This window comes from Equus przewalskii, unplaced genomic scaffold (assembly GCF_037783145.1).
Source record: "Equus przewalskii isolate Varuska unplaced genomic scaffold, EquPr2 contig_R1908, whole genome shotgun sequence".
Taxonomy (NCBI): domain Eukaryota; kingdom Metazoa; phylum Chordata; class Mammalia; order Perissodactyla; family Equidae; genus Equus; species Equus przewalskii.
The window spans coordinates 166769-183575 of NW_027228508.1; the positions used below are offsets into that span (position 1 = coordinate 166769).

Below are 16807 nucleotides of genomic sequence, written 5' to 3' on the forward strand. Positions count from 1 at the left end.
ATGAAAGCCGCAATTTGCCAAATTCCTGCACACGTTTTCCTGCCATACAACCGTCCTAGCAAGTTAACCAAAAACAGTTCTCTAAAATGCATTTTCAATGAGAATCTTAGATTCCTGGAATCTGTCTTAGACATTTTTTCCTTCAGACTCTTCTAGGGCTCCAGGGTTTCCATACCTCAATGTCAAGAGCATGGCAAAGGATTCAGTTTAGCAATTACCGTGCATTAGTGTAGCTCAAAGTTGTTTTTTTCTCAATGGCTTAGAAGAGCCATTCGAGTGCTTTGATTCTAGTAATAGAAGTTCCAGTGGGGATGGTAGGTGAACGCCCATGTAATGTTTAGTCTATTAAAATGGCACTATCCAAAGCTTATGCAGGGTGCATTCTTACCAGGGACTCTGAATAAGGGGAGGTCATCATGGAAGAAAGCATGAGAAAATAGGAGCGCTAAAGTGAGTCTGGGAGTGCCCCTCCTCTGTCCAGATTAGGTTCCATGATTTTAGTGGACATTTGTTTTTGCCCCCTCTCATGGCGAGAGGGAAGGATCTCCCCGAAGTCTCCCTGTGTGCTTCCAGAATGCTGACTTGCCCCCAGGCTTCACAGCGGAGCATGGACATTAGACCACAGTTCCTCAAACTGTCTGTGGTGAAGGCCCAGTTTGCTTTCTCTCCCACATCCCCACACACTGTGGACTGATACTTGTGAAAAATACAATACAAATGAAGCACTGGAAGAATGACACACAAAATAAAGACATAAAATATAAGCCTCAATGTTTTTTATTATTAGATTTAATTACTCTTGTCAAATTGCAATACAAATTTCTAACCATCCTTATTTTCTATACTTATCTTGTTGCAGCTGAGAACAAAAATGTGGGAACAGGTACTGGTCCATGGACCACACTTTAAGTAGAACTGACTTAGACTAGGCCACTAGTGTTCTTTGGTTACTGGTAATTATTTCAGGGTGTTCTTATGACCTGAGCTGGTCCCATTCACTTGAATGTTGGGACTCTAATTTGGAACACTGGGACAATGATTCTTTGTTTTTCTTGGCTGGATGCCATCTTGGGACCACAAGAAAAGTGGTTTGAGAAGGAGTGAAGAGATCAGAACCAAGGGATGGAGAGTCAGAAGCTGAGTCTACTCCTGTGCTGTGGAGAAATATAAGCCAATGAATTAGAAATTTTGCTTAAGCCAGAATTCATCTGGTTTCCTGTCATCTGCAAGAGAAAGAGTCCTATGAGATACAGTGATTAATGTGCATATTTCCCATGAACTCTCAGCCAGCTTCTCTTTTGCCAGTCATCTTTCCAAAACACAGATCTGGGTATGCCATTCTTCTAGTTATGAAAACTTTAGCTTCTCACTGCCCCAGCACAAGTTCAAGCTGCTTAAACTGTCATTCAAAGTCCTTTGCAATTGAGTCTTTCACTTTTTCAGGCTAAATTTTTGCTACTCTTATCCTCAGGCACATACCCTGTGCTTTAGCGTGACCAGACATGTACTTTCATATATGTTACAAGTTTGCTCACGTTCCTTCTGGCTGGATTGCACTTCCTCTTCCCACAACCTTTTCTGACTTTCTAGAACTCAACAATAGAATCTTGAGAATATAAAGTGTGCATTATTTTTAAATGTTAAGCATTATGCATGGTGATCATTCCTGCTGATTCAAGGGCTAATTTTGAGAGTGTTGGTAGGAGGGCAAATTGATGCCTCCAGACATTTGATAAAAACTGCATTTAGACCCCAAAGATCTCATTTCATAGGGAGTCTAACATGGTTATACTACCAAAACCTTTGAAAGCAAGAAGCTTAGATGAAGAACGACTTTAAGTTATTGCAAAAATGAATAAGCAAGAAACAAGAACATACATCAAACCAAAACATGTACTCAAATGTTCACAGAAGCTTTATTCATAATAGCCAAAACGTGGCAACAACCCAAATGTTCATCAACTGATCAATGTATAAACAAAATGTGGTATATCTGTCAAATGGAATATTATCTCCCATAAAAAGAAATTAAGTACTGAGACATGCTACAACATGAACAAACGTTGAAAACATTATGCTAAGTGAAAGAAGGCAGATACAAAAGGCCACATATTGTATGATTCCATTTAGATAAAATGTCTGGAATTGACAAATCTATAGAGAAAGTAGATTAGTTCTAACCTAGGGCTGGGGAATGAGAAGATTGAAGGGAGAAGGCTGAGGGGAACAGAGTTTCTTTTTAGAAGGATGAAAATGTTCTAAAATTTATTATGGTGATAGATGCACAACATTGGGCATACAGTAAAATCTATTGAATTGTACACTTTTAATGGGTGAATTTTATGGTATGTACATTGTGTCTCAATAAAGCATTTTTTTAAAAAAAGAAAATTTATAGGAGCTTTATTTATAGTTGCTAAAACTGAGAAACAAATAAGATGTCCAAGGTAAATGGATAAAGCAACTGTGGTACATCCACAGTTATTATTATTCACTGTTAAAGAGAAATGAGCTATTAGGGCTTGAAAGAACATGGAGGAAACTTAAATGCATATCACTAAGTGAAAGAAGCCAATCTGAAAAAGCTGCACACTGTCTGACTCCAACTATGTGAGTGACATTCTGGGAAAGGCAAAACTCTGGAGATGGTAAAAAAGATCAGTGGTTGCCAGGCGTTAGGGGGTTTGAGCAGTTGTCACCAGTGTCTGTCCCTTCTCTGATCTCTTCCTGAGATCGCTTGGCAGTTCCCAGATGTGCCAGGGCCTCTCCTGTGCAGTGGTGTCACTCTTGACCTGTGCAGGGCTTTTCCCTAAACCCGCAGCTAATGGTTCAAGGACAGAGACATGACTTACAGGGACTTGTGTCTCCTGGTTTCCAGCAGTAAATATTTATTAAATGAAACTTGGTTCAGGCTGCCTATCAAGGCGAGGAGGAAGTGACGCCTCCTGGCAGGTTTTGTCCTCCAGGCAGGGTACCTGTTCCTGCATAATTGAGAGGAAACTCCGGGGGCTGGCCTCGTGGCACAGCCATTAAGTTCTGCTTCTCAGTGGCCCACAGTTTGCCGGTTCGGATCCCGGATGTGCCATGCTGTGGTAGGCGTCACACGTGTAAAGTAGAGGAAGATGGGCACAATGTTAGCTCAGGGCCAGTCTTCCTCAGAAAAATGAGGAGGATTGGCAGTAGTTAGCTCAGGGCTAACCTTCCTCAAAAACCAAAAAAGAAAGGACACTCCGCTAGAGTGAAGGCTGTCTCACCCTTTCACAGAGATCAGGTGACAGTTTTGGGCTGTGAGTGTCAGAGCAAGGGCATCACAGCTTAAGAAAGACGTGAGAAATTAGGAGACCCCTCAGAGGACAGCTGTCATGAAGATAAGGAGTTTGGAAAAGAAGATGTAGGAGGAGGGGAGGGAAGTACTGGGATTATTTAAACCTGACAGGAGGAGCCTGAAGAAAGCGTGACAGGTGGTTGATTTTGGAACATACGTGGGGTGATCATATAGAGCAGAGCTTCTCAGCCTTTTTCGTGGCAAGGCGCTCTTAGGAAGAGATCATATTTAAAGGGCCCACAAGGGCACTTGGATGAGGCTGCACAAGATGAGATTCTGCCCTGGGCTTTGACACTCCTGGGTCCCACCTGCCACCCGAGGGCTGAGGGGATCAACAGCTTAGCACAATACAACCTATCCCAGCCTTTGGGGAGTATATGGACTGAATGTTTGTGTCCCCCCAGTTCACATGTTGGAACCTAATCCCAATGTGATGGCATTAGGAGATGGGGCCTTTGGGAGGTGGTTCGGTGATGAGGGTGGAGCCCTCATGAAGTGGATTAGTGTCCTCATACAAGAGACCTCACAGAGCTCCCTCACCCTCTTTTTCCACCACGTGAGGTTGCAGGGAGAAGGCAACTGTCTGTGATCCAGGAAGTGAGCCTGGCCAGACACTGAATCTGCTGGTGTCTTGATCTTGGACTTCCAAGCCTCCAGAACTGTGAGAAATCAATGTTTGGGGTTTAAGCCTCCCAGTCTGTGGTGTTTTGTCACAGCAGCCTGCACTGACTAAGGGATGTGTACACCTGTAGAGGGCAGGGACTGTCTGTATTTTAGGTAGAGTAAGAAAAAGTGGGCTCAAAATAAAAAAGGAAAGATTGAAGTAAAAAGAGAAAACGTTTTATTCCGGGATTTGGAAATACTGGACTGGTTTATCAAAGGATGTGTGTGTGTGTGTGTGTGTGTATGTGTGAGTGTGTGTGTATGTGTAGCATGTGCTGAAAGTCTTTTTCCAGTTTAAGCTTCACTAACTTCAGAAAAATAAGTGCTAAAGACCTACCCCAAGATCATTGGAAGGTTATTTACATTTATCTTATAAATTTATTGTTAGTTTTCTGAATGTTGAATAATGACTTATTCATTTTAATTATTTGACTTAGCCTCTTGAAGATGGTAAAGTCTAACTGAAACAAAAACCTAAAATTTACTGTTTGCTATTCACAAAAACTAAGTGTAGAAGAACACTAAGTTCCAAATCTGGGTTTGTGTAAGGCAAAAATATTCTATAGGGAAGATGGATTTGAGGCCATATGTGATCCTGTGTGTAAACGTCTGGGTACAAGCCTAAGTTCCAGGCAGCCTTTCACTTTCAAGGCAGGAGAATTGGTGAGACCCACGTCTAGTTCTCCAAACAGTAAAGGGGGACCCAGGTAATATCTGGGTTACAAATAAGAAAAGCAGAAAATTTCAATAAGGCAAACATATGATATGATGAAAAGGTGGAGTTGGGAAAATAGGATGACAGGCAGTGCAGAGGGACCTAGAAGGCCCAGGAGGGGTGGACAGATGTGCTGGGCTGGTGGGTGGGGGAGGGGCTGTGGGCACACCTCTTCATGTCCCCTCCCCCACCCTCAGAAACCCTTTGTGACTCTTCTGTGCTCTGTGATGCAGGCCTGGGACTATAGGCAAGCACGGGCACTCTCAGAGCTCAGTTGCTTCAGGCAGCCTCGAGATTCAGACAATGGAGTTCAGCCATTGGAATGTTCTCTCATTTCTGAATAGCCCTATTGAGTTGTGTCTGAGCGTCTGCTCAGCATTCTTAGATACTGACCCTAACCTCACCTTCCTGTGTGGGTTGTGGTTGCTCCTTCTGTTCCTGTGCTACCTGGTGTGGATTCCATCTTTACCAACCTTCTGGAAAACCAAAGATTTCCAAAAGGTAAGGAAACCTGGGCAAGACCCCAACAGTGATTCTTTATTGTTTCCTTTTCCATTCCCACATTTTAAAATGAGTTTAGTTGGCTCTGAGAGACACCTGAGAAGTCTGAGTAGAGGATGGAACTGCATCCTTCTAGGGGAACAGGCTGGGCAGGCCTAGGGGTTCAGCTGGGACTGTTTCCATTCAAAGCTCACAGACCACTTGGGTGTGGTGGAGGATTACAAGATAAAATCCCAAACTCGGTGATTCTGTAGTCCTGGATTGGGTTACTTAGAGAGTTTGGGATCTCTGCAGGAGAAGAGAGTTCCCAGCACTTGATCATGAGTCACATTCCCATGGCAGGTGTCACTTGACCAAGACTTCCTGCATGTCAGCAGATCAGGGAAGCAGGGCCGAGCCTCTGAAAGCCTCTGAGCAGAGACTGGAGCCCAAGCCCTGTCAAGGACACAGGGTCTATCTGAGGGAGCACAGACGTGACTGCTGGCCTCAGAGTCTTTGCCCTCCTTGAGCAGGGGACTGCTGACTGAGAATATCAAGTGTGGACCTCATAGACAAAAACCTTTCTTTGAGCTTTTCAAGGAAGGAAAAATTGAAAATATTTTATCATCTTTAAAAATTAATAAAAGGAAAGAATACAAAGTTTTATTAATTAAAATAGAGAGTCATATTATTCTTGGATAATGAGTATCTGAGTTTCCTGGAAAGGAGAGCAAGAGAAATGAGTCCCAGCCCCTGATTCTTTTCTTTCTGTTCTCAGCGTCAGGGCACAGCCAAGAGGAGAAGGAAAGGTGGAACATTGGGAGGTAAGGTTCTGCCTATTCCACCTGAGCTCTCCAAGGGTGACCCTTCCTGTCCTTTCCATGAGGTCCCAGGTCCATCATCTCTGAGGATGTCAGTTGCTAGCCACAGTCCCTGTCAGAAAACAGAGCCCTCAGAGGAGAGGCTCATGGGAAGGCAGTCAGAACCCCAGACACTTCTCAGATTCCTGGTCTGCCCACCTCTGGGCATGAAGCAGTGATGGACCTGGACAAGGGGTGTTGCCCAATAGGTGTCCATGTGAGATGATGAGAGTCAGAGCTTCTGTCTCCTGACCTTGTGAAAGTACTTTGACTTTCCGGATTATCAGCTTCCTCTTTGAGGTAACCATTAACCTGTATTCCTCACATGGTGGTTTTGAGCATCACATGGGATAATGTATGTGAAAGTATTTTATAAATGAAGCAACATACACCTATGAACCTTGTTAATATCATTGACCATTTGACCTCATCTGCTGATTCTTGGGGCTTTCAGAGCCTAATGTCCCAAAGGTCTCCCATAAAGGGACTCCTGTCTAACACCTATGCTTCTACCTTCATTATATACAACCCACTCTCCTGGTTTCCCAGGTTGGAGACATTACGAGAGAGAAAGAGAGGAGAAAAGGAAGCTGCTTTCTATTCTGAAAAGGTGACTAGTCTTTCCCCTTCTTTCCTGATCCCTCTTTAGCATGTTCTGTGCAATTCCAGGGATTCAGTGCAGCCTGCCCTAGTCATGCCAGGGGGTTGCCATAGGAACGGGTATGTGAATGAAGGCTTTGGGGTGAGGGCTGTTGAGTGTATTGTGAAGCCATGGATGTGGGGCAATGTGAAGGGGCAGCAGGCTTCAGGTGGCCCTTCCCAGACCAGGCCAGCAGGTCCTCCTTTTTTTCTTCTGGTCCTGGCTGCAGCTTTGTACCTCCTGTCTCCCACAGCCCCTCAGGCCAGCATCATGATACCATCCGCTTTCGTCAACTGCTCTGTCAAGATCCCTCCTGTGAGGTGTGTAATAGCACAACTGTGGAGGTCAATCAGCTGCTGTTCCTGGAGGACCTGGAAGATGATACCCTCTCTGTGTCCTCTTTGGCTTCCACAGCTTCTGTGACTGAGTCATCATTCACTCTGTCCTCTGCCTTCTGAGCAGTCCCTTCAGGAGACCTAATACTAGCCTCTCAGCCTGAGCCTTCCCCATCACCCCCCTCCATTGTCTCACCTAACCCAATGACACCCTTAGCTGACTTTCTTTCACCATCACCAATGGGTCACTCTCTGCCACCAGAACCTTTTCCTCCCATGGATTCAAAATTTCCAGGGGACCATTTCCCACACCAACCCCTAGCCTTTCCCCCTCTCCCACCACATGACACTCAGACAGTGGATCCTGTTCTCCAACCAGAGGCCACTTTGTCCATGCATACCATCTTCTCTCTTGATCCTCCTCTTTCCCCAGATGTCAACCTCTTATCAAATTTGTCCCAGACAATGAATCCCACTGATGTATCAGCTTGTCATGATGCATCATCAAGCCTGTCTGTTTCACCACCACCAGACCACCCTTTAACCATGACTCATTCTAAATCAATTTCTATCTTACTGAAGCCTGTTCTGGAGAACTCATCTCCAGATAGCCCTGGTGGGTTGTCCACTTGTGTCCCAACAATAAGAGGTACTGACTGTTCAAGTCTGTCTGCTTCAGAGTTCTCCTCACGGCAAACTCATGCCAAAGACTTGTTCCCTTCCACCTTGGCACTAGATGATCTCAATGAAGAGTATTTTTCCCTCCATTCTTCAGAGGCCTCTTCTCAGGGAAACCCTGCAGCCAACCTTGTAGAGCCTGGAAACCTCTTGTTTTGCAGCCCCAAAGTGCTGGCACTCCTGGAGGGACAAGTCCAACAGAGGAGTGATTTCCTAACGTTGAAGGAAAAGGAAAAGAAAAAGGGTTCTTTTCCAAAATGACTTAGGACAGACTACCAACTAAATACTTCAGGGGAAATGTTGGAGTCAATTGCTGATAAGCATGACTCAGCAGTCTCCCTTCCTTTTTGGAGCAGCAAAGGGAAAGCAAAGGAGCTGCGTGTGAACCAGCAGCCCCCATATCCTAAGACCTCAGAGGACCATTTACAGCAGAAACATGTCCAGCTCTTCTGGGGTCTCCCATCTCTGCACAGTGAGTCCTTGGCCCCTGTTGCCCATGTTTCAGGTGACTGTTCCTCAATCTTCATATTCAATAGAATCTTTAATTTCTCCATGGACCAAGAATCCCCAGTATGCTCCCATCCTCTCCCTTTGTCCTTGCCTGAGATCCAGCCTCAAGCCTTGCCTCAAACCCTGCCCCAGTCCAAGCCCCTACCTCTCACTCAAGTCCAGTCCCAGGCCCACCTTCAATCCCCACTCCCAATCCTACCATCTGGTCCTCTACCTGGGACCCAGACCTGTGGAGTGTGTTTCCATATACCCCAGAATGAATCAGAGTCTCTCATCTCATCTGAAATTCAACAACTGGAGTGGAACATGTTGCAGAAGCAACAGGAAAGTTTGCTGGGTTCACCCTTTGTGGTCCAAAGATCTCAGGAAGACTTTTGTCCTTCAGCTCCAAACTCTCCTTACCACCAGGCCTCCCAGGCCATGTTTCCATCTCCATCCTTCCTGGAGAGCTTCCTCTCAGCATTGAGCTTCAGAAGAAACTAGAGCATCCTCTTCAAAAGAGGCTCATCCAACACCACGGGGGTCTGCCCCGCAGGATCCATGAGTCTCTGTCACTAATGATGCTTCTGAGAGGTTTCTCAGACACAGCTGATTTGGAGAGCAACCATGGACTCTCATGGGTCTCTGTGAATAAAAATCTGAATGTTGGATTGAGCCAACCTGGAAGCTTCCATGAGAGGGGCTCAGAAATGCTTCAGCTAGAGAAGGATGTGGGGAAGAATCAGGGATATAGCTCACAGAATGGCCCAAAAGCTTATCTGTTGAGTGATCCAGAGAGCTCTTCAGATAACGATCTGGGCTATGACTCTGAGAAAAACCTAAATAGTCACATGGCAAGTCTGTCAGAAAAAAATTCAAGGGCCTCAGGGGGCAGTCTAGGTCAGAAACAACTTGAAAGTGTCCTGAAAGTACATTTGGGCAAGAAGTTTGAGGAAATCAGTGAGGGTCGGCTCCCTGGGACTGTGCATAGTTCATGGCATGCTGTCAAGCAGACACTGCTGCTTTCTGTGAAATCCCACACCCAAGTAACACAGAGAAGTATGCCACCATCAGTGGGTGGGGACTCCTCCCTGACTACCTTCCAGGACCTTTCCTTCATTGATTCCAGTGCACAACAGGTGCTGGAAGCCCATATTAAAAAGTTTCGTATGAGGATGGAGTGGGGCCTTCCCTGCAGGGTCCTTGAATCCATAGAGATCTTTAACGTGAAAGGTGCAGCATCCCAGTCCTTGTCCCATTCCCACCTTCCCTCCTCAACCAACCCGATTCCTGAGGTGGACTCCAAATCTAGGGGCTTCGAGCTCCTTAGAGGAAGCTCTAATTCTCCTCATGGAGAAGAAGTGGGAACAACAAATTCAGCTCCTGTCCTGGATCATCTGCGCCCTGCCACCTCACCTGTGGGCAAGGAAGGACAGGGGAGCTTTAGACAATCAACCTCTGGTATAAACCAAGAGCTTGCAGAGGACATTCAGAGAAGCAAGGGTGCCAGACAGACTCTTCTGCCTGTCAGACATGGCATCACAGACAAAGCAAGTCAGAGACAGACTCCACTAGGCAAGAGACGCCCCCAAAATCTTCCTGTAAGGCAAGCTGGGGCTGGCCAAGAGCCAAAGGATAAGAGTGTGAGCTCAAAGGATAGAAGAGAAATGCGACAGGGCAAAAAGATGGAGGAGAGGTCAGAACCCTTTCCTGTGTGCAATGTGTCCAGGGAGATATTCAGGGCCAAGGAGCTTGATGCGCTTCAGTCAAAAACTGGTGACATTTTGACAACCGGCAAGCTGGGAAGCCCCCAAAAGATAAATGGGAAAGAGAGTAATGTAGAAACCACTGAAAGGCCTCCACCAAAAAGACCAGTTCCCAAAGATCCCAAATCATCAGATGTATTTGGTGAGTTAAAGTTTAAACTGGAGAGGAGGGAGCAGAGCCAGGTCCAAAGCCAACCCACTGACAGGTCCCTTGCCTCAGAGAGCTTGACTTACAAGGCCTTACTTACTCGTGCCTAAGATGTCTCCACTGGCAACGTGGGAGCTTCCCAGGTGCTGCATGTCCGTTTGGAAGACAGAGGAGTCATCATGGAGCAGCAGCAGGAGCCTTGTGTCCCTAAGAAAGTCTTGAGGAGGTGCCAAGATAAGGATTTAACACCAACTGCAAAGAGAACGAGCCCTCCAGGCCCCAAAGCAGAAGAGCTTGGTGGAGGGGATGCAGGGTTGGGACATCCCAACCTAGAAGGAAGAGTTCCCCTACTCAGGACAAGGCATTAGAGGCGACGGTTAAGAGGAAGTCTTTCCAGACCCCATCACAGAAGGGACAGGCTCCTCCTGAAAACCTTTGCAGAGAAAAAATAAAGCACATTTTGCAATGGCTTCATGTCAAGATAAAATGCAAAAGGCAAGAAAATACCCAGGAAAAGGGCAGCCCCGTATCATCGGTCCAGAGCAGAGGCCTAGTTAAAAGGAGAGCTGCCCTTACTGGGACTACCACAGCTCAGAAGACCATGACAGTCCCTGGGAAGTTCCCAGAGCAGGAACTGGGGCTTCGGCATGCAACAGACACCGCATGCCCTCAAGAGCCCCTTCCCTCCCTGAGGAAGTTTGGGAAAACCCAGCAGAAGGCAGAAGTACAGGCCCAGGCAGAGCCCATCCAGGGGCATCCTTCCAACTACAGGGCTCCTTGCTGTAAAGTGACAAACAACAAGTCCTGCCACCAAGAAGCTGTCTTTGCTGGCCAGAGTTATCCTATAAGTATTAGATAGATCAGAGATGAGAACAGACACCCCAAGAAAGTTTTGGCCTTTAGGGACCAACTATCAGATCAGCAGTATCCCTCCTCTGTGTCCTGTAGGGAACCTGTGCCCCGTCCAAACCCCAACTACAGGGGTCAAGCCAGCCAGGGGCTTCTGGCTGCTCTCACCACTGAACGCACTGTGTTCAGAGATCCATCTCTGCTATGTCAACAGAAAATGCTTCTCCAGAATTTCCAGAAAGGAAAATTTCCCACCCCCAAATAATTTCTTCCTTGTGGAGTATGTTGATTCTCCCCAGTAAATGATTCTCTAATAACAATGAAGTCTTTTCTGTGTACTGTGTTGGGGGCATGGGTTTTGGGTAACTCAGGGCTTATGCTTAGAGAAAGGAAGGAAGTAGTTCAGCTCTTTCTGGTTGCTTCCTTTGGTTTGTAAAGGTATCCACTTCAGAAAATAACAGTAAAGAAGAAACAGTGGCTTCATCATGATTTAGAAGTCAGTGACCAGAGGACCCCACAGGTGAGTGAACCCTGAACAGGAGTGTTTGGGGGTTACTGCTGCAGTGGGTCCTGGGCTGGTGGGGGAGGGGCTAGGAACAGCATAGATGCTGCTTAAGAATCTGTCATGCAGGTCATGCTAACGTGTTGGGGAAACATACTTTAGACTTGACAGTGAGGATTCCCCACTGGAAATGTACCTTGGGCAAGGGGTTCCCCCCTGGGTATTTCTTCAGGCTGCACAGTTGATGACATTTGGTTGCAGAGCAAAAGCATCACTCAGCTGTCAGTGGTAGCAATGTTGACCAGGCAGCCACCTACCTCTTAGGGTAAAAAAAAAGCTGAGAGTAAGGAAAAGATGCCTTAGAGTGAGTGGAAAGTTAAGAAAAAATGAAGAGGGGAAGGAATGACCTTGCTGGTGGAACAAAGTTTTATGCCTCATCATCCATATTGTGACCCTGTCTTGCTTCCCCCACCCCCTCCTCAATCTGATCCAGGCATCACCTACTTGAGGCTGATCTGAGCACTGCACAGCATACTGCTGCCTTATTCCAAAAAGGCTCAGGGCTGTTCTTCGAGCACCAAAACAATATCTACAAGGATGTCATCAGGCATGGCATCCCCCTCTTTAGGGAAGGTGATCTTGGTGCCTTCCTTTCATCCATGCTTGAAGGAAATACACAACATGTTGCCCTTAGTGTATAAAGTTCACATTCAGGATGGCGGTGCCTCCTTTGATATTCATGGCCTTGGTGGAGCCATGGTTGGTCTCCCCCAGAATACCTGCAGCTCATGAACCAAAGGTGAGTCCCAGACTATGCACCAGGTTACAGATGTTTGGGAGCTCACCATGGACCTCCACAAAATGCTCTTTTCAGCCAAGACTGCACACATACCCACCTTTACAATAGGGGTCTGGAGGGAAAGCAACTCCACTTATACAGACTGGGACTCAAAAATGGGGTAAATGTCCTAGACGGCACTTGAGATAATTTTCCCAGAAAGACTTCCGAATGCTGGGTGTTAAAACAAAAAAATAAAAACAAAACCAATGTGTACTACAGCCCCCTCTCACTCCCATACTTGTATTTCCTTGTCCGGAGTTATGCCATTGACCCTCTAATGCCTGAAGCTTAGGGTCAAAGAAAGAATGCAGATCCTGTGGAGGCCCTTGAGAGAGACAAAAAGTGGGATGGTGCCCAACGCAGGGAACTTGAAGAGGTGAGGAGGCGGTGGAGGGCTCGAACATCCATGTGGATGGACCAGCCAATAGCCCAGCCCCTCAGATCCTACATCATCTCATCTTAGGCTCCTTTACTTCCATTCCAGGGCAGTTACTGCCACCCTCCAGAGCTTATCACCAGGAACACTTCCACCACCTGGATTAATACAGTCTGACATTCCACCCGTTGACCTCGTCTCCTGATTCCTCCAGTTTATAAGCCCCTTGTTAATTTTTCAACTCCAGGTCATTCATTTTTCCACTTACTCCTCATCAATCCAGCCAGATCCTGTCTTCATTTCCTCCCTCTCCAAGGCAGATTTGATGGTCTATCAGGTAACCAACACTTAAAAAGCTCCACTACAAATGGGCCCCATACAATCCCTTTTAATCTTTCCTGTTTGGCAAAGTCCAATCTCTCTGCCTTTTCCAGAAACGCCTTCCTACAACTGATCCCTATATGATTAAATCTCACAATCAAATCCACTGGTGCCATGATAAATTCAGCCCCAGCAATAACTGGAAAACATTTGCTCATTCCACAAATAATTATCCCATGCCTACTAACGTGAACAAAACAAATGGAGCACAGCTCACTGTTTCCTTAGTCCATTCTCTCTGATGCTACTCAACTTTATTTCAAATCTCCTGCACTTTCCTCAAACTTAGGCCGTGTCCACTTGCTCAGCAGATGTACTGGACCACCATTCACAGAGGAGCTAGAAGCCATGAGATAGGAACCTTCCATCAAAAAACCTTCACAAAAATCCTTTCCCATTCCTCCTTTCCTTCTTTCCTGTTATATGAAAAGAGGTTTCCTTCCTAACCTCAATGATTACACTGCCCGAAATATCCTTATTGAGAGAGCTAAACCCTCATCTTGATGGACTGAGTCCCCTTGCCAGGTATCCTCTCGTCCCCTCCCTCTCCTTATGAGGCACCCAACTTCTTTTACTGTTTTAAGCTTCCTATTACAGAAATGTTTAAACATGCATGAGAGCAGTGTGACTTCCCATGTATCCCTCACCCCGCTTTCACAGTTGTCATCTGGCACGTGTGATATGGCCCATCTCCTACACTATGGTTAAAGGGAAAAAGCCCATCCAAACATCCTGCCATCCATCTCTCAGACGTATGCTTTGTGCCCGTGTCACAGCTCTCACATTTCTTTGATTTTTACACCTGTGGGGCACACTGACCCACAACAGATGGACACAGCCATGTGGACCAAAAGCACTGAGCTTTAGAGGCTTTGGTCCATCAGTTCTGCTCGGGCCTGCAGTCAAGCCTGAGGAGTCAGCTGAGTGAACTCCTCCCTCAACCCCACAGAGAAAGGAATCTTCCTGAGCAAATGCAGTGAACGGTGTTGCAGTCCCTTAATCACAGTGACTACAGCATGCAGAGAGTACAGAAGGAGAAAGCTGTACATGTGATAAGGACTTGACATCACTACATAAGTGTTTTCAAATATTTAGAAGAAAATTTTTTCTTGTATTTAAAATGAGCTATTGTGTTTTGAGTTAAACACAGTACATCAAACATATTGTTTATCTCCTTTCCTTCCCAAAATGCCATTAAAAGATTAGATGAAAAGATGCTCAACATCATTAGTCATCAGGGAAATGCAAATCAAAACCACTATGAGGGGCTGGCCTTATGGCCGAGTGGTTAAGTTTGCATGCTCTGCTTTGACGGCTTCGAGTTTGCTGGTTCAGATCCTGGGCATGGACCCACACACTACTTAGCAAGCCAAGCTGTGGTGGCATCCTACAGAGAAGAACTAGTGACTTACAACTAGGATATACAATTATGTACTGGGCCTTTGTGGAGGAAAAAAAAAGAGGAAGATTGGCAACAGATGTTAGCTCAGGGCCAATCTCTCTCACCAAAAAGCATACCTTTAAAAAAAAAGCCACTATGAGATAGCACTTCACACACACAAGGATGGCTAGAATCAAAAAGTAAGACAATAACAAGTGTTGGTGAAAATTTGGAGAAATTGCAACCCTCATACAGTGCTGGTGGGAATGAAAAATGATACAGATGTTTTGGAAAATAATCTGGCCATTCCTCAAAATGTTAAAACATAAAGTTACCATGTGACCTAGCAATTCCACTCCTAGGTATATACTCAAGAGAAATGAAAGCATATGTCCACTCACAAATTTGTAAAATGTTCATAGCAGTACTATTCATAATAGTGAAAAGGTGGAAACAACCTAAATGTCCATCAACTGATAAATGGGTTAATAAAATAAAAGACGGCACAACCATACAATTTAATATTTTTTAGCAATAAACACATGACAAATGGATGAACCTTGAAAATATTATTCTAAGTGAAAGAAGCTAGTCACAAATAACCATATATGATTTCATTCATATGAAGTGCCCAGAATAGGGAAATCTAGAGAGATGGAAAGTAGATTAGTGGTTGCTTAGGGCTGGGCGTATGAGGGGAGAGGGAGATGATAGCTAAAGGTTATGGGGTTTCTTTTTGAAGTCATGAAAATGTTTTAAAATTTACTGTGGTGATGGTTACATATGGCTGTGAATATACTAAAAGTCATGGAATTATACACTTTAAATTGTATGGTATGTGAACTATATTTTGATAAAGCTGTATGAAGGATTTATAAAGAATAAGTGCTTGAGGATGACAAGAAGGGGAAAGGACAGTACAAAAGACGTCAACCCATTTTTGAGGACGGCTATTTGGTGCAGTGGTAACTGACCAGCAGAGAAGATGAAGTGCCCGCAAACCAACTCATACCACAAAGCCCAGAAGACAGATGACATGGTGACACCAGATAAGAAATTAAGGGTTCCATGCCGTAAAGATGTTAAATTTTTTGTTCTTTTTTTGTTTTATATTGTGTATAATTTTTAAAAATCTTTTTTTCTGGGGGGTGCTCTTTTCCAGTATTTTATAAAACCCTGTTGAAATGTTAGCACACTTCAATTGTGCAAAGAGGATCCTGGGTTTCTTGCCTGGGACAGAAACTGAGACAACTGTTTTAAAGTCACCATTGAACACTTCTGGGGTCTGGCTATGGTGGTGGTGGCAGCTACAGGAATCAAAACAAGAAATCTCAAAGTTTAGGTAAAATTCAGGATGACAGCCAATGGTCCATTTGAAAAATGTATTTATTTGAAAATAAACTTGCGAAAAAGGTGCACTGATGGTAAACAACCATATACTCTTTATCCAGATTTACCTATTAATATTTTGATCCATTTTCCATCTCTCTCCGCTGTCTTCATCTGTTTCTGTCTCCTTCCCTCCCTCGCCTTTCTCTATCTGAAGACACACACACACACACATATGTGAAAAATATGCATACATTCCTGAATACCTGAGAACACATTTTGTGCATCTTGTACTTTCTCCTTGATTATTTCATTGTGTGTTTCTTAAGAAAAATAATATTCTCTAACATACAGCACTGTTATCTCCTTCAGTAAATTTAACATTGGCATAAAACTTTTAACTAATCTTCTATTCATATTCCATTTTTGTCAGTTTACTGAGTAACGTCCTTTGTGGCTTTTTTTAAAAGCTCCATTATAGGATTCAGTCTAGAATCACAATGCTGCATTTAGTTGTCACGTGTCTTTAGTCTCCTATAATCTGGATTAGTTTCTAAGCCTTCCTTTTTTATGACAAGCCATTTTTGAAGAATATAGTCAACGTGTCATTCTTATAACCCCTTCTCACCTGGACATTTGTTTGGTGGAATTTATCTTGCTCAGACTTTAAAGGATGTTTTCACAATTGTGAGTCCTAGGAACCTTAGTGCAGCCAGGACCAGACTTGCTATCAAAAAGCAATGTCAGAGATGCAACAACATGTGGAGAGACTCTTCTGAACAGAGACACCTGCTGCAGTCAAGGGAGGGTCGGTGAGAAGGGTGGGCTTGAAGTGTACCTTCCTGACGGGTGGAGACGATGGTGAAGCTGTGGATGGAGAAGACGGGGGAAGAAAGGAGCTGTCATTACTGGTAAACCCTCTCACACGGGAGGGAAAGGACTGGGTGTCTGTGGCTGAGACTGATCCATCAGACTCAGCGAGGGAATGCAGGCAGGCAGGGGGGGACATGACGCAGAGCTTCACTTCAGCAGCTTATCACTAAATAATG

General features: G+C 45.0%; 1 protein-coding gene and 1 long non-coding RNA gene across 19 annotated transcripts in view; one reads left to right on the plus strand and one right to left on the minus strand.

Annotated features, from left to right (window-relative positions):
- LOC103543527 (uncharacterized) overlaps positions 1 to 16807 on the minus strand; it is a 102674-nt gene that overhangs the window by 45238 nt on the left and 40629 nt on the right. For 4 of the 13 annotated variants that reach the window (XR_011536469.1, XR_011536473.1, XR_011536482.1 and 1 more), the window contains 2 exons: positions 16387 to 16625; positions 15798 to 15969 (listed from right to left, as the gene is read on the minus strand). The exons of the other annotated variants lie outside the window; for them this stretch is intronic. This is a non-coding gene — a long non-coding RNA (uncharacterized lncRNA). Of the gene's footprint in view, positions 1 to 15797; positions 15970 to 16386; positions 16626 to 16807 lie in introns of those variants that run through there. 13 annotated transcript variants of the gene reach the window in all.
- LOC139081393 (spermatogenesis-associated protein 31D1-like) lies at positions 1905 to 15866 on the plus strand. 6 transcript variants are annotated; one of them, XR_011536467.1, is made up of 7 exons: positions 1905 to 5204; positions 5962 to 6007; positions 6593 to 6653; positions 6937 to 7003; positions 8053 to 8168; positions 11387 to 11468; positions 12915 to 15866. XR_011536467.1 is itself a non-coding variant. In XM_070606962.1 (5 exons), exons 1-5 carry the CDS (start codon positions 5007 to 5009, stop codon positions 11435 to 11437), a joined length of 423 nt encoding a protein of 140 aa, XP_070463063.1. In that variant the 5' UTR covers positions 1905 to 5006; the 3' UTR covers positions 11438 to 12494. The 6 variants fall into 6 exon arrangements, 3 of the variants coding, with proteins under 3 accessions (XP_070463063.1, XP_070463061.1, XP_070463060.1); XR_011536468.1 differs by lacking the exon at positions 12915 to 15866 and adding an exon at positions 11944 to 12157; XR_011536466.1 differs by having other exon boundaries at positions 11387 to 14261.